The sequence below is a fragment of the Vombatus ursinus genome, unplaced genomic scaffold, assembly GCF_900497805.2.
Source record: "Vombatus ursinus unplaced genomic scaffold, bare-nosed wombat genome assembly UNPS02014818.1, whole genome shotgun sequence".
Classification (NCBI taxonomy): Eukaryota; Metazoa; Chordata; class Mammalia; order Diprotodontia; family Vombatidae; genus Vombatus; species Vombatus ursinus.
Window position 1 is genome coordinate 56,834,787 of NW_020954596.1, and position 26,777 is coordinate 56,861,563.

The following is a 26,777-nucleotide window of genomic DNA, read 5'->3' on the forward strand; positions in this document are numbered from 1 at the left end:
CCTCATTATATAGATGAAAAACCTGTTTTTAGTATTAATGTTTTAGTCAAAATTGATCATTATTCCCTTAGATGACTTTGAAAGATACCACATTATTAAAACTGACCTTATTACCTTCAGACCAATAATCTTCCCATGAGAATATATCTCCAATTTTACAATTAAAAGCCATCAAAAAACGGATTTCATGTATAGAAATTGATTTTCTGAACAACTTTTCAAGAATGCATCAATTTTATATGTAATGATGCCTTCCTGTATAGAATGCTATAAGAGTACATTAGTATATTCCCATAGCCCTTGAAGGTCACTTTTAACTGTATAGAATCTCAAAACATCAAAGAGCAAGAAGGAAGGTTCAGAGTTTATTTAAGGTTAATCTCCCTATTTTTAATAAAGCTATAGCAAATTGTCTAGGACAAAAAATAATAACAGCTAGTATCTACACAATGCTTTTAAGTTTACAAGAACCTTATAGTCATTGTCTCATTTGATCATTGTAACAACCTTACAAGGTAGGTACTGAAGGTATTATTAACTCTATTTTACAAGATGAGGAAACTGAGGCTCACAGCAGTTAAGCGATTGACACACAGAGCATTAAATATTTAACCTCTGAGCTGCAACTCCCTCATATATAAGGTGAGTGTGTTAAACTAAATGACCTCTGATGTTCCTTCTTAATTTGAAATTCTATGAACCCTTTACAAAAGGATACATGACTGCCTTTCCCAGGAACTCACTCTAATCAGCCCTCACTATTAGAAATGTCTTCCCAAATCTTCATCTTTCCTGTGAGATGCTTTTAGATCCTGATTCCATCAGCCGGTGTGTCAGCTAACAATATTAACAGTAATGCCAACAATGCATTTATATAGCGCTGTAGGGTTTGTGAAGTGCTTATTCCCATTTTACAGATGAGTAAACAGGTCTAGAGAGGTTAAGCGGCTTGTCCATTGTCACACAGCTAATAAGCTGACTCGGAATTCAAATTCAAGTCTTGTTTAATTCCAAGTTCACTACTGTATCCACTACAACACCTAGCTGCCTCCAGCTATCTCTCCCAGCTTTGTGTCATGTGGCAGCTTGGCAAGCACACATCTGCGCCTTTATTGAAGTCCAATTTATGATAGAATCATAAATCCAGAATCAGAAGGAATATCAGAGGTCATCTAGTCTAACACCTCTTACAAACGAGGAAACTTGAGGCCCTGGAAGTGACTTACCCAAGGTCACAAAGAGAGTAAAGCATCAAAGACTGAATTAAATTCAGGTCCTCTGACTCCATACACAGCAACCTTTCCTCTAACAAAGTGCCAAACACAAATCCCTGGGATATTTCACCGGAGATCTCCTACCACTCAGCCCATGGGTTCAGTTGACACTGAACCATTAATGAATATTATTTGAGCCTAGTCATTTGACCAATTCTGAGTCCACCTACATCTTCTTCACCATAATATGAGATACTTTAGCAAAAACATTGCTAAACTATCTACAAAGGCTAGACCCTGTTTGCTCTAATGAAAAGTGAATATGTCAATACATCTCTCCCAGATGGACGCTATGGATGAACAATGAAATGAGCCTAGAATTAAATGGAGGGTGTGAGTACGGTAGATAGCTTTGGAAAATTGCATAGGGTTTTTAATAACCTTAAATTTCTCCTTGAAACAAAGGCCTATCTTTTTTAACATCAGTATCGTTCTGTGATATTATCTGGCTGTGAATCACAGACTACTATAACTCCAAAACCTTAAACTGCAGTTCACCTAAAGGGCAATGGAGAAGAGGGTGAAAATAGGCTGCAACATACTACCAGTGGAGAACTGTACATAAGAAAAAGGCATAAAAGACACTACCAAAGATATGTATGAGAAAGAAAAAAAAAAGGAGGCAGGCCAGTCATAGTCATATAGCGAGAGTGAAGGTTAATAGATGGATGTATGATGTGTTTCACTAGTACCCAGAGTCTAGAAACCTAGAAGAAATTCTCAACATATTAAAGGTGAAAGATTTAGGGACAGACAGGGATAACAGGCTCAAAGAAGGAAAAGGTATAGATTAGATGTAATTTCCATTGCTGGAAGAAGTATCCACATTGATAATATTAATAATCCCTTCAAGGATAGAACAAAGCAAAAATCAGAAGGTCACTAAATTAACCTTAGGGGTAATGGGAAAAAAGGCATAGGATCATGGGAATCAGTGATCTGGAGCTGAAAGGAATCTCAGAGATCATCTCATACACGCATTTGCCCCCCTGATTTTATAAATGAGGAAACTGAGGCCCAGAAAGATTAAATAATTTGTCCAAAGTCACAAAGGTAATAAGTATCAAAGGCAGGATTTGAACCTAGGTTTGTGACTTCAAAGTCAATGCTCTTTCCTTTGTACCCCAGTGCCTCCCTGTAGTTTTATAACTTATTGGAAGGCCAGGTAGAACAATGGTTATTAGTACACTCTCAGATCCAGACCATCCCAATGGCCTCTAGATGGGGGAGGGGGGTAGTAGTCAGTCTGTCAATAGGCATTTGTTAAATACTTGTTATGTGCTAGGCACTGGGCTAAGTGCCACGGATAAAGGCAGAAACACAGTCCCTGCCCTCGAGGGTTTTATATCCTAATGGGGAAGATGACAATTATGTACATACAAGATACATACAGTGTAAATGGGGAGGTAATCTCAGAATGAAGGCACTAGCAGTAGGAGGTGGAGGGGGGATTAGGAAAGGCAGCTTCGGAGAAGGGGCTGATTTTGTCTTTCTTTGTGTCCTTCGCCCTGAGTTCAGTGCCTAGCACGTAGTAAATGGTACTTAATAAATGCTTCTGGCCTTGACTTGACTTGGTCAGTGGCAAGATTGAAGAGAGTGAGGGAAATGATCATCTTTAGTGCCAAAGGAAGTTGGAATCAAGCAGGAATCAATCAGCCAACTATTCGAGGCCAATAGGACAATGTTAAAAGGTAATAGAATCTAAAACTACTCCATTTTGCTTCTGCTTTCTCTACCAAATGATCTTCAAACTAGGAAATACATAACAAAGGAAGTTGAAACCCAAGATAAATGAGATGATGTGAAACTACTTAGCTACCCTGAAAGAGTTTCAAGTCATCAGGTCCAGATCAACTAAATCAAACTTAGTAAAAGAGACTGGTATGATGACCAAGTTTCAGTTGGTGATCGTTGAAAAAGTGTGACGAATAGACGAACTGCAGGACTAGAAATGAGCAAAAGTCTAAATTTTGAAAAAAGGAAAAGAGGGAGCTTGACTTTGATTTTCATCAAAATTCTTGAACACATTATTAAAGGAACATCTTTTGAGAATATTAAAAAGGAAGCAAGGCTCACTAAAAGCCAGCATGGGTTCATCAAGAATAAATCTTACTAGACTAACCTCATTTCCTTCTTTTTATAAAGGTACTAAACTGGTATACCAGAGAAAGGTCATAGGCATAGTATAGGTGAATTTCAGCAAAAGACTTCACAAAATCTACCATAATATCCTTGTAAACAAGACGAAGAACTGTGAACAAGAAAATAGGAGAAAGAAGTGGTTTTGTATCTAGTTGAATGACCTGACCCAAAGAATGTTGATTAACTGATTATTGTCAATATGATGCCAAATCCTTAGTGAAGTAATAATAATAACTATCATTTATAAAGTGTCTATCATGTGCCAGGAACTGTGCTAAGCACTTTGCAAATATTATCTCATTTGATCTTCACAAGAACCCTGGGAGGTAGATGCTATTATTATCCCCATTTTGGGGTTGAGAAAACTAAAGCAAATAGAGGTTAAGTGACTTACCCAAGGTCACACTAGTAAGTGTCTGAGGCAGTATTTGAAATCATATCTTCCTGATTCCAGGCCCAAAGTTCTATCCCCTGGACCATCTAGCTGCCCTTAGCAAGTAGCATAGGCTTTTGTCCTTGACCCTGTTCAGATGCTTGCTTATCAAATTTATCAACAACACTAAATTAAAGGGAACGCAGTATGGTGGAAAGAATACTGGATTGGTATCAGTTCAAAGCTCAGCTCTACTAATTAGTACCTATGTGGACCTTGAGCAAATCATTTAGCCTCTTAGCTACAATTTCCTCATTTGTTAAAAAAAGAAAAAAAAAGGTGGGGGGGGGGGGGCCTGGGACAGCTAGGCCAGATGGTCTCCAAGGTCTTAGCTTTAATTTCTGTGAATACTGGATAGCTAATACACTGGATAATAGAATTGGGTTCCAAAACCCCAAAATCTTGACTAAGTAGAATGAGGAGCCAAGTCTAAAAAGATGAAATCTAATAGGAATAAATGCAAAGTCCTATGCTTGGGTTAAAAATGTCAACCAATCAAGTACAAGATTTGTTACATTCTCAATTCCACATTTAAAGAAAGATATTCACAAGCTGGCTGAAGCCCTTTTCTAGAAGAAAGCATCCAGGATGGTGGGAAGATTCAAAAATCACACCTTAACGGGGATCATTTGAAAAACTTGGCATGTTTAGTCCAGAGATGAAAAGACTTGGGTATTATATGAAAACTGCCTTCAAGTAAACAAATGGCTTCCATTTAAAAGGGGGATTAATCTTATCTTGGTTGGCCCCAGCAAGACAAACTGGTAGTAATGAGTGGAAGCTGAAGAGACACGAATTTTTCCTTAATATAAGGAACAACTTCCAAACAATTAAAATGACTAAAAAGTGGACTAGACTTCCTGTGCATGTGTTAGTGATCTCCCCATCTCTGTAAGCCTTCCAAAACAGCCTAAATGTCCACATATATAGAATGTTGTAGAGAGAATTCTTGTCCAACTCAGATCTGGACTAAAGAACATGAAACACCATGCCACTGATTTTTTGTTCACCCAGACCCACAGGTAAATTAACCACTCTCAGAAACAGTCAAAAATAGATTTTCACACCTTCTATGGTCAATGACCAAAAAGAGACCCTAAGAACTATTTACTTGTTTTTGGTTATATTTTGAGTTGTCTCCCTCCATCCTTCCAACCCTGCATTAGAGAAGGCCAATGTTTGATATAGATACATATGTGGAACCATACAATATATACTTTCATACACCTGTTCTCTCTCTATGGAGGTAGATAGCATTTTCCTTCATAAGTCCTTCCTAGTTGATTTGAGTAACTATAACACTTAGAACAGCTTAGTCATTCAAAGTTATTCCTCAAAGAATATTGCTGTTACTGTATACAATGCCTCTAGTTGTTCAGTTGGTTTTTGGTCATGTCAAACTCTTCATGATTCAAAACCCCATTTGGGTTTTCTGAGTAAAGATACTGGAGTGGTTTGCCATTTTCTTCAATAGCTTATTTTACAGATGAGGAGACTGAGGCAAACAGGATTAAGTGACTTCCCCAGGGTCACTCAGCTAGTAAGTTACCTGAGGTCTGATTTAAACTCAAGAAGATCTGTCTTCCTGACTCCATGCCTGGTGTTCTATCCACTGAGCTGCCTAGCTTTGGTCCTAGTCATTTCACTATGAGTTATTTCCTGTAAGTCCTTCCATGTTTTTCCAAAACTCACTTCTTCGTCATTTCTTACAGCATAGCAGAATTCTATCACAATCATATACCACAACTCATTCAGCTATTCCCCAGTTGGTAGATCCTCTCAACTTCCAATGCCCTTGTCCTCTCAATTTCCAATTTCCTTGTCACCACAAAGGGAGCTGCTATAAATATTTTAGAATGTAAAGGTTCTTTTACTTTTTTCCTGATCACCTTGAGAGAGAGACCTAATATTGGTATTACTGGGTCAAAGGATATACACAGCTTTATAACTCTTTAGGCATAATTCCAAATTGCTCTCCAAAATGATTGGATCAGTTCACAATTCTATCAACAATGTATTATTAGTGTCCCAATTTTTTCTACATCCCCTCCAGCATTTGTCATTTTCACCTTCTATCATTTTAGCCAATCTAATAGAGGTGCGATGGTACCTCAGAGTTGTTTTAACTAGAATTTCTCCAATCAATCATGATTTAGAGCATTTTTTCATATGACTATATATACCTTTGGTTTCTTCAAAAACTGACTGTTCGTATCCTTTGACCATTAATCAACTGGGAAATTACATATTCTTATAAATTTGACAAAGTTCTCTATATATTTGGGATATGAGGCCTTTAGTTAAGAAACTGGTTAGAAATTACCCCCACCAATTTTTTGCTTTACTTCTAATCTTGGTTATATTAGTTTTATTTGTATAAAACCTTTTAAATTTAATAAAAATTATCTACTTTATATCCTATAATGCTCTCTCTTATTTATTCAGAATTCTCCCCCAACATTCCTCTTCAAACAACTTTAAAATAATTCCTCAAATCAAATTTTGGAGCAGCAAGCCAACAAAAGTTCAGAAAGACACATTTATCCAACCTAAGACAACTTACTATCTGTGTGACCCTGGGCAAGTCATTTAACCCCATTGCCTAGCCAAAAAAACAAAACAAAACAAAAAGGAGCAGCTAGGTGGCACAGTGGATAAAGCACTGGCCCTGGAGTCAGAAGGAAATGAGCTCAAATCCGGCCTCAGATACTTACTAGCTTACTAGTAACATTACTAGTAACTAGTAACTTACTAGTAACTAGTTACTAGTACTAGTAACTAGTACTTACACTTAACACTTACTAGCTGTGTGACCCTGGGCAAGTCACTTAACCCTGTTGCCTAGCCAAAAAAAAAAAAAAAAAAAAAGGAACGTTTGTGATCAGTCACAAGGAGCCCTGGTCAAAGTTCTGGGGCCAAGAGGAGCACTAGTACTAGGAGCTGCAGGGCAGCAGGGGCCCTTCCTGGGTAAAGACCAGAACACAAAGCAGGAGAGCAGTGACCACACATATCTCCCAGGATAACACCATTTAGGAAGCACCAAAAATTTAAGAACCCACCACCACCAAAAATAACTCTGAAAACAGCAGCATGAGAAAGCCTGAAGCTTGACACAGTGTCTACCCACGCCTGGGTGAGGACAGTCCAACGTCAACATAAACTACAAAGTCAAGAAATGGGCTGGGAACATGAACAAACAACAAGAAAGGGACTTGACCATAAAAATCTACTTCAGCAGCAGGGAAGACAAAGACAGAAACTTAGAATACAGTTATCTCTTCCACATCGCAACTTTCCCCATCATGGTTTCGATATGTCACAGGTCAGCATAAGAAATTAAATGGGGGAGTTTTGTGGAAGCCACAGGGACATGCAAAGTCCACCAGATGACACAGAGCCTATGACCAAATATTTAACCTAAATTTTACACTTCATAAAAGAAAAAATTAAGATTTCTTCTCTTGTACAAAGAGAGGACCAAAACATTTTATGCAGATTTTCTAGATTACAAGGGTGGGCACTTACCCCCTAGTTCCTGCAATGTGTAAGGGATAACTGTAATGTAAAAACAGTCACAAGCAAAGTCTCAAAGAAATATGCTAACTGGACCCAAGCCCAGATAACAGTGGTAGAGGAAAAATTGGAAAAAGAAATGTGAGTGATATAAGAAAGTCATGAAAAGAGAATTAATAGCTTGGCAAAGAGGTATAAAAAATACTGGGCACTGGGCAAGTGGAAGCTAATGACTCTGAGAAATCAAAAAGCAATAAAACAAAGTAAAAAGAAGAAAAAATAGAAGAAAACAACTATCTCATCAAAAAAACAATTGAACTTGTAAGTCAATGAGAGATCACTTAAGAATTGTTGGACCATGCCTCCAAAGGCTAGGATTCAAATGTGTATAGAAGGGGTTCTTTACCTGTATCACCATGATTGGTATCCTGACTGCACTATAATGGTTCATCTATGACCCTATGTAAGTCTATTTCAGACTTCCCCATCCTCCTCCACCTGAGATGCCAGAGCCTCTGAAGAAGAAGCTTGGGTTGACACAGTAAATGAATCAAAACTAACTATGGACCGAATCTGCTTGCTGATCAGTGTTAATCAAATATAAAAGAAAATTTTATATATTTGACTGTGTGCGCTGTCTATTCCTGATGTAATTATCGGTTGTGGCTGATGCAAGTGTTTCAAAATGTAACTGTTGCAATAAACCAACTATTCATAAAAAAAAATATTAGACTACAGCCTCAGACACTTGACTCTTACTAGCTATGTGATCCTAGGTAAGTAACTTAACCCCATTGCGTAGACATAAAAAAAAAAAAAAATTATTGGACGACCTGAAACCCATGATCAAAAAAAGAGCTTACACATCATATTTCAAGAAATTATCAAGAAAAAATGTCATGATATCTTAGATCTAGAGGATAAAACAGAAATTGAAATCATCCACCAATCACCTCCTGAAAGATCCCAAAAGGAAAAAAACTCCCAGGAATATTACAACCAAATTCCAGAGCTCCCAGGTCAAGGTTAAAATGTAACACGCAGCCAGAAAGTAACAATTCAAATACTGTGGAGCAACAGTCAGAATTTAGCAGCTTCCACATTAAAAAAGCAGAGGACTTGGAAGCTGACATTTTGGAAGGCAAAGAGGCTAGGATTGCAACCAAGAATCACCTATCAGTATGATCCTTTAGGGGAAAAAATGGATAATTAATGAAATAGAGGGCTTCCAAGCATTCCTGATGAAAAGACCAGATCTAAATAGAAAATCTGACATTCAAAGAGAAGACTCATGAGAATCATAAAAAGGTAAACATGAAAGTGTAATCATAAGGGACTCAATAAAGTTGAACTGTTTACAGTAATTCTTATATGGAAAGAAGCTACATGTAACTTCTAAGAACTTAATCATTTTTAGGGCAGTTAGAAGGAGTCTACATAGACAGAGAACACAGGTATGAGTCGATTATGTTGGGAGCATCTTGCAAAAAAAAATGTAGGGTTGAGAAAGAGAGATGCACTGGGAGAAGGAAGAAGGAAGAGGTAGAATGGGGAAATATTTTTTCACATAAAAGAGGCAAACAAGGAAGAGCTTTCATAGTCGCAGGGAAATGGGGGGAAGAGGACGATGGACAATGTTTGAACCACACTCTCATTGGAATTGTTTCAGAGGGCAGAATATACATATATGTATATATATATAATATATTATATATATATTATATATATATATACATACATATATATATTCATTTGGGCATAGAAGTGGGAAATTGAGGGGTAGCTAGGTGGCACAGTTGATAGAGCACCAGCTCTGAAGTCAGGAGGACCCAAGTTCAAATCCAGCCTCAGACACATAACACTCACTAGCTGTGTGACTCTGGGCAAGTCACTTAACCCCAACTGCCTCACAAAATATATATATATATGGGGGAATGATAAAAGGGAGAGTGGATTAAGGGAAGCAGTGGTCAGAAGCAAAACAGACTTTTGAAAAGGGACAAGATAAAAAGAGAGAGAAAAGGATAAACAGAAGATAGTAGGATGGGGGGAAATAAACAGTCATCATAACTATGAATGTGAATTGGATGAGGTAACCCATAAAACAGAAGCAGATAGAATAATGGATTAGAAACCAGAATCCAACAATATGTTACATAAAAGAGACACACTTCAAACAGAAATTCACCCATAGAGTTAAAATAAAGGGCTAAAGCAGAATCTATTATTCTTCAACTGAAGTAAAAAAGGCAGGGGTAGCAATCATAATCTCAGATAAAGCAAAAGCAAATAGACCTATTAAAAGAGGGAAACTACATTTTGCTAAAAGATAACAGAGACAATGAAGTAATTTCAAAAAATTTTACAGCAAGTTTCTCTGATAAAGTCCTCATTTCTCAAATATATAGGGAATGGAGTCAAATTTATAAACATAAGAACCATTCCCCAATTGATAAATGGTCAAAGGATACAAACAGGCAGATTTCAGAAAAAGAAATCAAAGTTATCCATATGAAAAAATGCTCTAAATCATTATTAATTAGAGAAAAGCAAATTAAAACATCTCTGAAGTACCACCTCAGACCTACCAGAAATGACAAATGCTGGAGGGGATGAGGAAAAATACATACATTAATGAAATGTTGGTGGAGTAGTGAACTGGTCCAATCATTCTGGAAAACAATCTGGAATTATGCGCAAAAACTTCATATCCTCAGGTCTGTGTCCCAAAAAGATCAAAGGAAAAGGAAAAGAACCTATATGTACAAAACTATTTATAGCAGCTTTTTTGTGGTGGTATAGAATTAGAATTTGAAGGAATACTCATCAATTAGGGAATGGCTGAACAAGTTGTGGCATATGATTGTGATGGAGTACTATGGCGCTATAAGAAATGGCAAGAGCGGTGGTTTCAGAAAAACATGGCAAGACCTATATGAACTAATACAAAATGAAGTGAAAAGTACCAAGAGATCATTGTGCACAATAACAACAATATTGTAATGATGAACAACTGTGAGAGACTTGACTATATTGATCAATACAATGATCCAAGGCAATTCCAAAAGACTCATGATGAAAAAAATGCTAACCAATTGAAGTATTATTTTCTCACTTGTTTTATTTTTTTATTTTTGCTTTGTTTTACAATATGGCTAATATGGAAATGTCTTACGTGATTTCTTATGTACAATTGAAATATTCTTTGCCTTCTCAGTAAGTGGGAGAGGGGAGGAAATTAATATTTAAAAGAAAAAAACATTAAAATAAATGAATAAATAAATAAGAAAATGATTTGAGCAAGACAGCACATTCAGATTCATCAGAGATGGCCTAGTGTTGAGTGACATCAACAATATAATTCTCTTACAGTAAGATGACCATAAAACATAGATTGATAATAAATTGTCTAGGGCCAGTCAAAACTGTGCTGTGAAACCACGCTAGCGGTCATAGCCAAGGTTTTCCACTATCAATGGATCTACGCCCATAGAGTCATTCATTGCCATTCAAAACTGGGAAATAGGGAAGGCATAAAAGAAATGACGTAGTTTTACTAGGGAGAGAGTAAGTTCAAGGAACATAATAAACTAAAGAATCAAATTACAAGTCCAAAGTTCAGAGGAGTCAGAGATGAGAAAAGCACAGGTCCAGCAAGAGTTTCCGATCTCCATGACAAGATATTTTTTAAGTCAGTTTCCTCCTCCCCAACATCTATCTTTATAGGGTATGTTTTGTCCATACTGACCTGCATGCCTTAAAGTACTCCCATAATAGTGGAAAAAGCCAAGCTGATACATTAATTGGCAATGTGTGATAATAGGATCATAGCTCTAGAACAACAAGGCATGTGGTCCAAACCCCTCATTCTACTGGAAACTTGGACCCAGAGAGAATAAGTGACCTGCCCTCAATCACACAGCAAGTAAGTGGCACAGATGAAATTTGAACTTGGATTCTATGACTCAAACTTAAGTGTTATTTCTCCTATACCACCCTGCCTCTCCTTCTCCAGTACTTACTTTCAATTTAAGCATTTATCTCCCTTTTGTAAAAAGGAAATTAAGCAGCAGAGGCAAGCGTAAGTTAATAACTGACATTTATATATCACTTTATAGTTTACAATAGGCTTTTTATCTCATTTGAGGTTATAATACATATATCCTATATCCTGGAAGCTAAATACAAGTATTAACCTGTCTGTTTTACAGATAAGTAATCTGAGGTTTACAATTTAAGTGACTTACCCATCGTCGCATAGCTAGGGAGTGTCTGAGACAGGATCTGAACACAGGTCTTCCCGACTCCACGTCCACCACAATATCAAATGCCTTAAGTAAAACATAGATGCTAATCAATCAATAAACTATGAGCAAAAGCAAGTTACTAGGTTTCATTTCCCGAGATTGCAAACTTATTATGTGAGAGTGTAGCTTTTAGACAAGCAACAGCGTTCCAAGAGCTTAACGTATACTCTTTATCTGAAAAACATTTCTCTTCCTGTTTCTGACTGATTCAGAGAAAAACAATGACCAACAAAAAGAAGGCTTTTACATAGAAACATCCTGCATTGACTCTTTTTTTCTGTTTTCTCTGCATTTAAGGAATAGAATGCTCTTCATGTTGAGTGAGATTAAGCACCCAAACTCAGGAAAAAGAGTCATTTGGAAAGATATCAAGGTAGCAAGTCCTCAAACTCTCAATATTTTGTTCCTTTACTACAGTTTTTCTGAATTATTTTTATTGAAAGATCTTAGACTATAACAGCTGGAAGGGACCTCACAGCATCCAGTCCAACCCCTTTATTTTACAAATGAGAACACTGAGGCTCAGAGAGGGAAATTTGCTTATTCACTGGGGAAGTTAGTGGTGGAGCCAAAATTAGATGCTGGGTTTCCTAAAAACTAGGCTGGTCCTCTTTCCACTACCCCAAAGAATCTACAACTCTCTCTCTCTGTATGTATGCATGTATGTGTATACACACACATACAGACACACACACATATGTATATACACACACATACACATATGTATATACACACACATACACATATGTATATACACACATACACATATATACACACATATGTATGTGCATATATGTGTGTTGTATATGTATGTGTATACAGATTGTATATTATAATCACATAAAATAAATTATTTATGATAAATTATTATAATGGTATGTCATATATTGTAATAACATAATAATTTATATTAAATAAATCTTATATTAACTATACAACATGATTATATTTTATAATATATGTAGGTATAATATATTATTTATAAATTTTATGTACATGTATGTATAAATATATAAATCTAGAGAGGTATGAACATGATTCTTCCATTCCAGGCTGCTTATTGCCCAGTTCATAAGATGATTTTTTTTTAAGAAGGGAAGTTGGAGAGTTCCACCACCATCCCTAACCAGACTCTGTCCTCATCTACCACTTTGGTCTTTGTGGGCCAAGAAGACACAAAGAGAAGTAAAAAGAAAAGAAATAGCAAGAGACAGCTAAAAGGGCCTCCCTACCTCAAACCACTGCCACTGCTCCAAACCAGTCACCAACTTCATTTCATTCCATCCTGTAGATAATGACAATAATAATTCACATTTATATAGTGAATTTGCAAAATTTGCAAAATGCTTTCTTCACAACAATCGCAGGGTAGGTAGTGTGACTATTATTTTTGTCATTTTACAGATGAGGAAACTGAGACCCCGGAGAGGTTAAGGGATTTGTTCACGGTCACAGAGCTAGTAAATGTCAGAGGTAGTGTTTGTATCCTGGTCTCCTGATTCCATATCCAGCACTCTATCTACTATGTCATGTTACAAGACAGTCCTTTGTTCTATAACATCAGCACAGTCTTATAATAATGTAATACAATACTTCCGCCTATCCTCAAAGCAGGAATACTGTATGTGGTTTCTAGTGGCTAAAAATAAATCCATGGCCTAATGCAACATTTTCACTTCTCTCATCTCCTTATTTCCACTCTTTCTCCCAGGTTGAATTTCCCATTGATAACTGTTCGTGAAGCTCACCCAACTACTCTCTCTCTCTCTCTCTCTCTCTCCAGTCCAGCAAGGTGTCAAACTGAAACATGCAGACAGGGCAGTGAGGATGAAGAACCTCAGAAAGAGATGACCAAGAATCAACATCAAAACCAACACTTGAGGTCAGAGTCCAAGCAGAAGGAAGTTGAACTGAAGAAAGACGTCGTATCGCTTCTGAAATCTTAATACAAAACAGCCTGAACTAAAAGATTTTCTATTATATTCCTTTTGTGATACAGAAGACTGAGGAAGGTCATCCATACCAGCCCCCTTACCTTGCCCATACTCCTAACAATTATCTGTAACAAAAGTTACAGACTTCACAAATAACATGAACAAAAGCAGATTTAAGTGATAACGTGTCTTTCAACTCAAATATGTCACAAAAATAGACTAAAGAGATAAGATGAGAAGAGTGAGATAGAAAATCAGGAGAGGGAAGCTATAAAAGGCTTTGAATGTCAAAAACAGGATTTTATACTTGATCCTGGAGGTGACAGTCTATAGAGGCGCAGGGGTGGGGGAAGGGGAGAGGTCCACATGGTCAGACCTAAGCTTTATAAGAAGATTAATTTGACAGCTCATAGGGGGATGGGCTGGAGTAGGGAGAGACTTGAGCAAGGAACTAATCAAAAGGAGCTACAATAGTCCAGATATAAGGTGATGAAGGCCTGCACCAGGGTAGTTAGTTGGCTTTATCTGAAAAGAGAGGGGAACATAGATGAGAGATATTACAAAGTAAAATCGACAAGATTTGACAACAGATTGGATATGGGGGGGTGGGAGAGAATAGAGTCAAGGATGACACCTTGGTTGAGAGCCTGGTAGACTAGGAAGGTGGTGGTATTTTCCATAGTAATTGGAAAGTCAGGAAGAGGAAATGATTTGACAGTCAAGGTGATGAGTTCCATTTTGGACACATTGAGTTTAATATGTACACTGGTCATCCGGTTTGAAATGTACAACAGGCAGTCGGAAATGTGAATTTGGAGGTTAGAGCTGGATAAACAGATCTGAGAATCATCAGCATAAAGATGATAATTGAATCCATGGGAGCTGATGAGATGACTGAGTGAGATAAAATTGAGAGAGAAGAGAGCCTAGTACAGAGTCCTGGGGGTCACCCACAGTTATTAAGGAGTGAACTGAAGAAAGATCAAGCAAAGGAGATTGAGAAGGAACAGTCAGACAAGTAGGAAGAGAACCAAGACAGAGTAGTGCTATTGAAACCTAGAGAGAAGAGAGTATGAAGGAAGAGAGAGTGATCCACAGTGTCCAGGGCTGAAGAGAAGTCAGGAAGGAGGAGGATTGAGGAAAGGCCATTAGGTATGGCAAACAAAAGATTATTGGTCATTCCCGAGAGAGAAATTTCAGTTGAATAATGAGGTCAGAAAACAGATTGTAGAGAGTTAAAAAGAGTAGGAGGAAAGGAATCAGACTGCTCAAGAGTAGATGGCCTTTTTAAGGACTTTAGTGACAGAAGGGAGGAGAGATATGAGATGATTACTAGTGGGGATGTTTAGATTAAACGAGAGTTTTGATTAAACAAGGGCAGCAGTAAAGCAATTAGCAAACAGGGAAAGACTAAAGATAAGTGAGAGCATCTGGAATGAAAAAGTATCATTTATGGATGTTGAAGGATCAGGCCCTATCAAGGAGAAGGGCCACCTCCTTATTTGAGAAATGGGTAGAGGCGACGGGGGCAGAAGGCCCCTAAATAATGAGAATAAGAAAGAGAGGAGCTCTGGACAAATAGGCTCCAATGTTTTCCTTGAGTTATCAGGCAAAGTTCTCAGCTAAGAGGGTGGGGAAAGAGGGAGCCTTGAGAGACTTAAGGAGGGATGAAAAAATATGGAAAAGACATTGTGTTGAGTGAAATCATAAGTTATTTAGGGAATTGTAAAAGGATTGTCTTGCAGTAGTGAGTGTCCAGTTGAGATGATGTAACGTGAATCTGTAGTGGCCCCATCAGCGAATTTAGTGATATTTTCCAACTTCATTCAGTAGTATATGAGTAAGGGTTAAGGCAGCAGATAGTAGGAGTAATCCAACATTGATGCTTGGCAGGGCAAGATCAGTGACAAAATAAGGGGGCAAGGGAGCCAAAAGAAGAGGACAGTGTAGAGATGCCTGTTTACCAAGGGGTCAAGATGGCAAAAGGAGATTGTTGCTAGAGCAGGGGTAATGAATGCCCTGGGAAAGAAGAGGGGTTGAGTGATTGGAGGTCACAGTGAGGGCTAAGAATAGGGTTTGGGATTACAAGGTAGAGAAGAAAGAGGTGGAATGACAACAGACTGATCAGACAAGGAAATTTCAGAATTCATAGTATATCTAGAGATGATGACAAGATGAAAGGTATGATTATCTCTGTGTGTAGCTGAGATGAAGTGGAAGAATAGGTCATTTAAAATCAGTAAGCTGAGGAACTGGGAGGTTAGGGTGTTTGAGGGAGTATCAATATGTATGTTGAAGTTCCCTAGTATAAGGCAGAAGTTGAAGAGGAAAGACTGTGAGTTGAAAAGCAGGTCAGTAGACAACAACTACGAGAATTTTGATTGGGTCATAGATATGGGTTGAGTGAAACCTCAAAAGAGGAGAGATTCCTGAATCATAGTGGTAGAGGGAGAGCCTGAAGTATGCCAACCCCCACACCCCCCACCTTGACCAGTGAGTTGAGGTGAATGAGTGAGAAATTTCAACCAGTGCTAGAAAGGACAGCCAAGAGAGGCTGAGTCATCAGGAGGGAGCAAGGTCTCGGTTACAGCCAAAAGACAGAAAGACAGGGGAAGAAAAAGATTTAAGATGAAAGTAAGTTTGTTACCTACAGAGCAGGCATATCCCTCCAGTGGAGGATAGGGTAGTGGGACCCTAGAAAGGGGAGGGGCTGAGGGGAATGGAAATAAGGTGGAGGATGGAGAAAGGGGTCCAAGTGACAGAGGAATGAATTCAAGTAGGTTGTCAACATCTGTAGGAGTTTGACCTCAGGGTGGAGTCCTCTCAGAGCCTTAGGCCACTCAGCTACAGTGACTAGTAAGGGGAGTTGAAGGCAGGAGATGGTAAATTGTTTCTCCCCTTCCTCCAAAGGCAGGGGACAAGTGCAAATGGAATAGACAACCCAACTCCCACACAACTACTCAAGCAAAAATCTAAATTCACACCAGACCAAATGAAATCTAATGAAAAACTACATTAAGTGCCTTCTTCAATAATAGAAGTATACCAAAAAAGCATCCAGAAGCCTGAAGGTGACCAGAGAAAGATCAGAGACACATGTAGCCTGCGGGGGTGCAGAATAGAGGGGTCCCAAGGGAAAGCCTCTTTACTCAGACTGGGTCATCAGCTCCAGTGCTCAGGGGCTCTGAGATCCTTGGCACTCAGTCCATTATTGGATCCCTACCTTCCCAGAGATCCCACTCTTGGACAGCTCTAATTGGGTGTTTTTCCTCCAAAATGTAAGACCAATTATTTCTTATCCCCATTGAAGCTCATTTGTCAATAGGTATGACTATTCACACAACCTTAAGAGAATCTTCCCAAAGTTTATCCCCAACTTGGCCTTTCATTATACAAAAAGAAGATTAGTGTCACCTGCAGACTTGGAAATCATGCTTCTGCCTCTGATCATTTACTTATTTATTTATTTTTTTGGTGAGGCAATTGGGGTTAAGTGACTTGCCCGGAGTCACATGGCTAGTGAGTGTTACATGTCTGAGGCTGGATTCGAAAGCAGGTCCTCCCAACTCCAGGGCAGGTTCTCTATCCACTGGGGCACCTAGCTGCCCCACTCTGATCATTTATAATGAACATTACATAAAATCATGAGAGATGCCTATTTAAATCTGCTCTATTTTTTGAATCTTAGCCAGTTCTTTGGCCATTAAAAAAAAGGCATTATTCCCCATCCAATAGTGACTCAGTTTGGACCTTTGTCAAAGACATTTAAAAGTCCCTGGTCCTGTCTTATCCACATGTCTATTTAACAAATTCTAGATATTAAGAACTCTGATCAACATAATAATCACTCAAACCCTATAAAAACTAATAATGAAAGCTCGCTACCCTTTGGTAGGGAGTTGATACTTTAAAGCAGGGGCAGGGAACCTGGAGTCTCAAGGCCACATGTGGCCCTCTAGGTCCTCAAGTGCGGCCCTCTGACTGAATCCAAACTTCACAGAACAAAAAGTTTGGATTCAGTCAAAGGGCCGCACTTGAGGACCTAAAGGGCCATATGTGGCCCTGAGGTGGCAAGTTCTCCACCCTTGCTCTAGAAGGTCAAAATGAAACAGCCAATGAGTGAATTTGTTTTTCTTGACTCCACTTGTTGAAAGGAAGGGCTTTGGAGAGGGTAAGGGGCATCTGGAGGTAGTAAAAGTGATGTTAAAAAAAAAGAAGACAAGAAAGACTATATTGTCAATAAAATTCAGAAGGGGATACAGACAAGCAGGGCAGTATTGGTGCTATCATGTTAAAAACCTTAAAAACCCAACCTGACTATAATAGCAATTAACAGTTTCATTTACCATCCTTTTGTTTCTGTCCTTTATATATGGAAATGTTCATCTTCATTGATGCTTGTCAAGTCTATAATTTAAATTTTAATAAAAAGCCCTCCAGTTGGTTAGGTGCTATTTCCTCTAAGACAAATCACACAAACAAGTTTTCTTCTAAAATATTCTGTTTAAATAATGGATCTACTTCTTCTAAAAGTTTCAAGGAAAATCTTACAAACATTAAATCTGAATTTTCTTTTAGGCTCTCAGTAAGTCATTGTTTTCTATTAGTCTCACTTTTCTAACCTAGAAAATGAGTCTAGTGCAACATACCTGTTCCACCTGAATCAAGCAGATTCATTACTAGAGAATGCATGTAAAACACTAAGACAGCAATAATGCAATGTACCAGAGTTAAACAGAACCTTATTTTTAACTGCTTCAAAGCACTTTATGACATTAAACCACAAAGCCTTCTGAAGCATAAGATTTACTATGAGTCTTTATTTACTAAGTATCTTTATTGATGGAAGAATTGATTAACAGGAGAGTGAGAAAAAGATCTCAGTTTTTCTGGTATTCTATTCATCAGAAAAGCCTAATTCAGCAGGTAGCTAGAAGGACATTCTAAATGTCCTTCAGGTGGCAGCTAGGTGGAGCAGTGGATAGAGCACCGGCCCTGAAGTCAGGAGGACCTGAGTTCAAATCCGACCTCAGACCAAACACTTGATATGTACTAGCTGTGCAACCTTGGGCAAGTCACTTAACCCCAATTGCCTCACCCAAAAAAAAAATAATAAATGTCCTTCATCCCCCCTCACCTCCCTTGCCTCAGTATCTTCATCTATAAAATGAGAGAGATTGGACTATATGACTATGTTCTTTTCACTTCTAACATTTATGATCCAATGAAACTTCTATAGAAATACTAATACTGGAATTAATTCTGCCCTAGCTCTTTTGTGCCCAAGCACAAAGAAACTTGCAATACTCCCAACTATGTATTGTTCAGCAAAGGAGCTACTTACACTTACACATTCATTTCAAAATTTTAATTTTGTCTTTGTTGTCCAGCACAGCTTTCTATACCTTATTTATTCATGAAGGTCTGAATAGACAGGAAAGAGAATAAGTATTTCTATAGCATCTACTATGTGCCAGGTCAGAATGGGAAGTGAATAAGCATTTTTGCAAAACACATCCTATATGCCTGCGGCATACTATGGCATTGTGCTTTCTACAAATACTATCTCATTTGAATTTCACAATAACCTTGCTATTATTATTCTCATTTTACAGTTGAGGAAACTAAGGCAAACGCTGGTTAAGTGACACATCCAGGGACATAGAGCTAGTAAGTGTCTGAGGTCAAATTTGAACTCAGATCTTCCTGACCCCAACCCAATGCTCTATTATCTGTTACCACCAACTGTTCTATGGCAGAATGGAGAACTGGATATGAGGGCTGGATTTCCCTAAGAATTTGTAATGCCTTCTCAGTTATAGGGAAGTTAGTTACCCTAGATGTCAAGATCAAATGAAATTCAATATCACTATAATAGCAATCTTTAGCTTCTGGTATCAGAACCTGAGAAATTTAGGCATTCAATAAAAATAAATTCAAACCAATAAATTCATTTCAACAAGTTGTTTATTAAGCTCCTACTATGTACACCAGGCACATAGGTCGTAAGGGTGACACGAAGTTTAGATGAGACATTGTCCTTGTACTCATGGCACTTTCTGGATGGGAGATATGATATATACATAGATAACAATACAAAAATAGCACATGATAATAATGATTTGCAGGGGGGAAGGTCATTATCAGCTTGAGAAATCACATAAGTCATCATGGAGGAAGTGGTGTTTAAAATAAGAAGAACTGGCCTTCGATAGATGAAGCTGGGAAGAGGGAAGGCACAACACATACAGGAAACAGTTTCATTAGCAAAGGAATAGCAGTGTGAAGACAGGAGAAGGGCAGGAAACAACAGTGTCCGACTGTGGAAAGCTTCCAATTCCAAGTCAAAGAATTAGAACTTGGCTGTGGAAGCAAGAGGGAGCCACTGGAAATTTTAAATAGATACCTGTGCATGAGAAGTCTACTGGCAGGGTGAAGGATAGCATGTATGCAATTGTCCAGACAGGTGGTAACAACTCGAATCTACCATGAGGACAAAGCCTCGATAAATGGATAAGGTTTTATCCATCACTCTGTTTCCTACTCATATCCCCAACACCTTATTACTATTATTCCCATTTTGTAGTTGGGGAAACTGAGGCTAACAGCTTCTCACTGAATCTGCTGCCCCAAGATATGCAGAGACAATATTAATATTTTTTAAATAAACACTTTTAAAAGCTAAGGAAAAATACAAGAGGATGTTGGGGAAAGCAAAGGTCTGGCACAAGAATAGGCAGTTATGGGGCAGCTAGGTGGCACAGTGGATAGAACACCGGCCTTGGAGTCAGGAGGACCTGAGTTCAAATTCAGCCTGAGACTCATAACACTCACTAGCTGTGTGACTCTGGGCAAATCACTTAACCCCAACTGCCTCACCAAAAAAAAAAAAAAAAAAAAAGAATAGGCAGTTAGGTGGTTTAATAGACAGAGCATTAAACTTAGAATCAGGAAGACCTGAGTTTGAATCTTGCCTCAGATGCTAGCCATGAGTCCGTTGCCAAGTCACTTAAGCTGAATCAGGCTCAATTTCCCCATTTATAAAATGGGGATAATAATAGCACCCACTTGGTTGTTATGATGATTCAATGAGATAATCTATGTAAAGCACTTTCCAAATCTTAAAGTGCTATTTAGATGCCAGCTATTGTTAGATGATAGGTCCAAGGCTACAGTGACATACTATTGGACCATTGTGGTATGCTCCTGGTCATTACCAGTTACAGCATGGACAAAAACAGCAGCCACTCAGAATTGTGTCTCAAGAGCAAATGCATCAGAGTATACATGTTCCTAAATACATTGGGGAAAGAACTAAAGAATTAGGCAAACTCCTTAAAAAGTTTATATGTCCAAATCTATATACCTACTAGGAGATGATAAACATTTTCCTATGCCAGAATTTGTGGGTTCAAATAAAATTCATGTCCCTTCCATTGGTGTTTCAATGACAAAATTTGGGGCTTACATCATAAAATTTTAAAAACTGCCTATTTAAAAAAAAATCACAGTATGAAAGTACTAACTTTTTTGCACTTAAAACCTACAGAAAAATAAACCTCGAAATCACTCTTCTTAAGCAAAAAGAAAAAAAAATAGGCCACAGTTTTATTCACTTAAAGTATCATGTGGAGATACCACTAGCTGTTCTCATTGAAACATAATATTAGAGTAAATGAGGACACAAAATGCTGAAAATTCATGTCATCTATTGAGAATATGCACAGTTCAAGAAATGTTCAATCATCAAATTACATTCACTGAATAAAATATTTGGTTTCTGTGGTCTCTGGTTGAAGTTATACTAAATGAAATCTAATACAGACAGACACACCCACAGCCAACTTACATCCATCCAATGGCCAGCAGCCACAGGAAATCCCTGAAATCCTTCTATCCCTTGGACTTTTACTCCCTTCTTCCCTCTGCCAACTGCTGCTTGCCACTCCCTCTCACCTTACCAAGTCACAGAATCTCGGTGTAGGAATAGCCCTCAATACTACCTAATCCAACCCATACTCAAACAAGAATTTCCTCTAAAACATACCCAACAAGTGGTTTTTGCCTTTTTTTTTTTGCCTAATTTAGCTTTTGCCTAAATATCCTAAGTTACGGAGAACCCAAAACCTCCCTACGGCAGCCCATTCCATTGTGGGATAAAGTCTAAATTTGCCCCCATAACTTCCACCAATTTCTCCTATTAAACCTCTCTTCCATTTGACAGTCCATCGAATACTTACACATAACTATCGCACGTTCCATTTTCCAAGCTAAATATTTTCAGTTCCTTCAACCTAACCTTCTATGGAATGAAATCAAGACCCTCTACCATCCTGGCTACCCTCCTCCAGTACCACTGTCCAGCTCATTAATACCCCTCCTGACATGTGATGCCCAGGATTGAACACAATACTCCAGATGTGCACTGACTAGGGCAGGGAACAATGGTAATAACACCTCCCTAATTAGAGACACAAACCCTTTCTTATAACAACCTAAGACTGCATTTGATTTATTGGTCATCATATCACACTATGGACTCCTTATATTAACCTTGTAGTCTACTTCCATCACCTGATCTTTTTCAACTAAACTGTTATCTAATCACACCTTTCCTATCAGCACATGTAAAAAAATTCTTTGAAATCAAAACTTTATATTTATCACAATTTAATTTCACATTATTAGAGTCAGCCCAATGTTCTAACCCATAAAGATTCAATTCAATTCAACATACATTTACTGAGCACCTACTATGTGCATCATGTTGTACTAAGTACTAAAGATAAAAAGACAAAAAATTTAATATTTCCTAATTTTAAGGAACTTACATCATTCTTGAAGGAAACAGTAAATAAATAATGATGTAAAGCAAGTACAAAATAATTTGAGAACGAGAACTAATATGGTAATATGTTTTGCAAGATTGAACACGTAAAGCTTACAACAAACTGCTTACTGTCTTAGGGAGGGGAGAGATGAAAGAGGGAGAGAGAAAATTTAGAACTCAAAGTTTTTTTCTTAAATGTATGTTAAAAATCAGGGGTCAGCTAGGTGGTGCAGTGGATAGAGCACCAGCCCTGGATTCGGGAGGACCTGAGTTCAAATCCGGCCTCAGACACATAACACTTACTAGCTGTGTGACCTTGGGCAAATCACTTAGCCCCATTGCCTAGCCAAAAAAAAAAGAAAAAAGAAAAAGAAATGTATGTTAAAGATCATCTTCACATGTAACTGGGGAAAAATTAAAAAACTATTTTTAAAAAAGAGTAAGAGAGAAAACTCTAATATCTGGAAGAGTCAGAAAATACTTCAGGTAGAAGATGGAACTCGAGCAAAGTGCTGAAGGAGTTAAGGGTTCTGGGAGCTAAAGATAAGAAAGCATAACATTCCAGGTATGGGAATCAGTCTGTGCAAAGGCTCCCTGGCAGAAGATGAAATAACATGTACCATCAGGAACAACAAATAAAGCAGTCTAGTTAGAGCAAAGAGTATATGAGGGGGTACAACGTAAGAAGTCTAGAAAGACTGGGTGAAAATAGATTGTGAAGGGCTTTAAATGACAAACAGCAGAGTTTATAAATTTTATCCTAGACATACTAGGAAACTTCTAAAGGTTCTTGGGTATGATTGTGACATGGTCAGACCTGTGCTAACGGAGTATCAGCTTGATAGCTATGAGGAAGACCACATGGAGAGAGCAAAGAAGATCAAACAGAACAATATTGTCATATTCCAAGTGTAAAGTAGTGAAGGATTGAAATACATTAGCTGTGGTGTGAATTAAGAAGGGGATAGAGTCAAGAGACTGAGTAAGAAAATTGACAATGGTTGACAAGTACTGGATATGGAAAGAAAAGAACTCAAGGATAACTTAAAGGTTTTTAACTTAGGTGACCAGTGGCATCCTTAGCAAAAATGGAGAAGTTAGAAAGAGGGCTGGATATAAGGAGATGAGATCTGCTCTGGACATGATGTGTTTGAGACACCTACAGGATGTCCAATTTGAAATGTTTAATAAGCAGTTGGTAATTCAAGACGAGCTCAGCAGAGAGTTGAGGGATAGATATGAAGATCTGGGAATCATCTGCATAGAGATATGTGAACCCAAAGGAGCTTATGAGACCTTCAAAAAAGAGGCAATATAAAACAGAGCCCTGAAGGAAAAAAAAATCATGCATAGTAGATAGGGTATGGATAATGATCTAGGGAAGGAGACCTGAGAAGGCATTTTCAGACTTGTAGGAGAACCAGAAGAAAACAGTGTCACAAAAACACTGAGTAGGGTTGAGAGACCATTTAAGAGAAAGGGAACGTCATTGTCAACTGCTTTAGAGAGTTTAAGAAGGATAAGGACTAAAGAAAGGAGATTGGAATTAGCAATTAAGGGATGATCGTTGTATGGAAAAGTGGTCAAAGAATGAGAACAAACAATTCTCAAAAGAATGGATAACTATTGACAACCATGTAATAAAATGAAAGAAAGAGAAATCAAACATCAAGTTTCACTCAACACCCAGGAAACTGGCAAAGATTACATAAATGGGAATAGTCAATGTTGGAAGGGTTGTGCAAAGATTGTAGAAAGAATACTAACATATACTCTGTTCGTGGAGTTGTGAAGTGGTCTATTCATTCTGGAAGGCAATTTGGAATTAGGCTAAGACAATAGTTAAAATGACCAAACCCTTAGACCTAGAGAACTCACATCTAGGTGAATGCCTAGAGGAAGTCAAAGACAGAATGAAAGGTCTCATGTACACCAAAATATTCATAGCAACACTTTTTGTGGAAGCAAAGAACTGGAAACAAATAGATGCTCACTGAATGGGAAATAACTAAACAAACTGTGGTACATGAATGTAATGAACTGTGCTGCAAAGAATGACTATGAAGTTTAAGTTTCAAAGAAGCAAGGGAAGACTGATGTGAACTGATGCAAAGTGAATTAAGAATAATCATGAAAACAATATAAGAAATGACAATGTAAACGAAAAGAACAAAAAAGTGAAACTGCACACTGTGTAAGAATAATGACCAAGCTTAGCTCCAGAGAAGAGGTGAAAAAAATGCAACTCCCTCCCTTCTTTACAAAGGTGGGCATCTATAGGTGGAGTGCTACAGATACTGTCAGTCTCAATTAATGTGTAAGTCTGCCTGAACTTTTTTCCTTCTCATTCTTTTTGAATCTTTGTTACAAGGGAAGGCTATTTTCAGAAATAAAAATGATATAAAAAGAGATCAATAAAGCATTTTAAACAAACAAACAAAAAAAAAAAGGTTGAGACCATTGGTGAACTTGGAAAGAGTAGGTTCAGTCCATGGGTGATGTCAGAAGCTATAGTGCTCGGGATAGAAGAGTGAGAGGTTAAGAAGTAGAGGTAAGAACTGAAGCCAGCTTTAGGAGGAGTTTGGCAGTGAAGGGAGATAGGGAGGAGGGAGGAGATAGAGGATAATAGTTTAAAAAGTCGACAAGATCAAGAGAGTTTTTAAAGAACAAGAAGGATCTGGGTAAGTTTGTAAGCAGTAAGGAAGACATCAGTGGATAATAAAAGAATGAAGATAGGGGAGGAGTGGGAAAAATGATCAAAGGGTCAAGCTTTGGAACAGACACTTTGGGGATTACAACACAGAGGATTACTGTAAGGTAGTGAGGACTCAGCTGAAATTGGATATTGATCCCACTGGCACAGTCACATGACTTCCTCCAGCAGCATTCAGCTACACTGGAGAAAAAGCAGAGAAGGCAGAGAGTAGACATAACCCAGAGTTGGAGTTTGGGAAAGGATGACAGCCAATAGAACAAGGGGCCAAGGTAGTCAAGAGCAGAGAAGAATGTAAAGTTGAACTGGTTACAAGATGTAGCTGGTGATCATCACCTGCGTGATCTTGGGCAAGTCCATTATCCTCCCTAGGCCTCAGTTTCCACATCAGGAGAATGAGAAAGTTGGATTTGATGGCCCCTGTGGGCCACTCCAGGTGGATCTACAATCCTATAAAGCCTCAATTGTGAAGGGAAGAAAGATAGGCCAGAGCAGGAGTGATGTTCCCTGTACATAGTAGGCACTTAATAAATGCTTGTTTGGTTGCATTGTTGGACTGGGAAAGAAAGATGTTTTGTTTTGTTTTTATTTTTTTAGTTCTGAACTTGGCAAATATCAACAGATATGAACATTTCCATCTACAAAGAACAGATTGCATATAAAATGATAAATCTCTGTTACATATAGACGAAACTTTTTTAACATACACTTTAAATTTAACATGGCACAACCAAAATTACCCTGTTTGTCCAGGTCCCCTTCTAAACTTCCTTTTTGTTCTCTCCTGTATATTTTTAAAATGTTTTGTGATGCTTTTTTCTATCTTTCTATTTTTTGGGAGGGGCTGCACCTCTATTACTAGTCTCCCACTCTTTCTCAACCCCCTCTCTTCCCTCCCCACTGAAAAAGTTAATTACCAAGTTCAGTCAACCAAACCAAATGAACACATTGGTCATATCTGAAAACGTATGTTTCATTCCACAATTACAGTCTGTCACCCCACTGCCAAGAGATGGGAAACATGCTCCATCATAAAGTCTACAGTCATGATTGGTTATTGAACTGATGAAGGTCATAGTTACTAAGTCTTCCACAGTTGACTTTCTTTACAATGTTGTAGTCACTGTATAGGAGGTAGCTAGCTGGCTCAGTAGATAGAGCAACAGACCTGGAGTCAGGAATACCTGAGTTCAAATCCAGTCCCAGAAACCCACCAGCTGTGTGACCCTGAACAAGTCATTCATCCCTGTCTGCCTCAGTTCCTCATCTGCAAAATGATCTATAGAAAGAAATGGCAAACCGTTCCTATATCCAGCAAGATCTTTTGGAATCTTGACTCTTATCCAGACTGTTAGCTGTCCTCATCTTTCTGTCATCGGTAAACCTATAGGTGTGGACTGCTACAGATACTGTCAGTCTCAATTAATGTGTAAGTCTTCTTGAACTTTTTTCCTTCTCATTCTTTTTGAATCTTTGTTACAAGGGAAGGCTATTTTCAGAAATAAAGATGATATAAAAACAAAAGAGATCAATAAAGCATTTTAAACAAACAAACCAAAAAAAAGGTTAAGAGACCATTGGTAAACTTGGAAAGAGTAGGTTCAGTCCATAGCATTCTATGCCTTTATCCA

The 26,777-nt window shown here is 38.1% G+C and overlaps 1 protein-coding gene across 8 annotated transcripts in view; it reads right to left on the reverse strand.

The window, feature by feature from the left end:
* TEC (tec protein tyrosine kinase) overlaps nucleotides 1-26,777 on the reverse strand; it is a 116,531-nt gene that overhangs the window by 73,502 nt on the left and 16,252 nt on the right. For 5 of the 8 annotated variants that reach the window (XM_027836512.1, XM_027836513.1, XM_027836507.1 and 2 more), the window contains exons 2-3: nucleotides 12,902-12,954; nucleotides 11,610-11,693 (exon numbers count right to left, since the gene is read on the reverse strand). The exons of 1 other annotated variant lie outside the window; for it this stretch is intronic. In XM_027836512.1, the coding sequence (XP_027692313.1) occupies nucleotides 11,610-11,613 (4 nt within the window). In that variant the 5' untranslated portion in view covers nucleotides 11,614-11,693; nucleotides 12,902-12,954. The remainder of the gene's footprint in view (nucleotides 1-11,609; nucleotides 11,694-12,901; nucleotides 12,955-26,777) is intronic. 2 more of the 8 variants (XM_027836509.1, XM_027836510.1) reach the window with 1 other exon arrangement.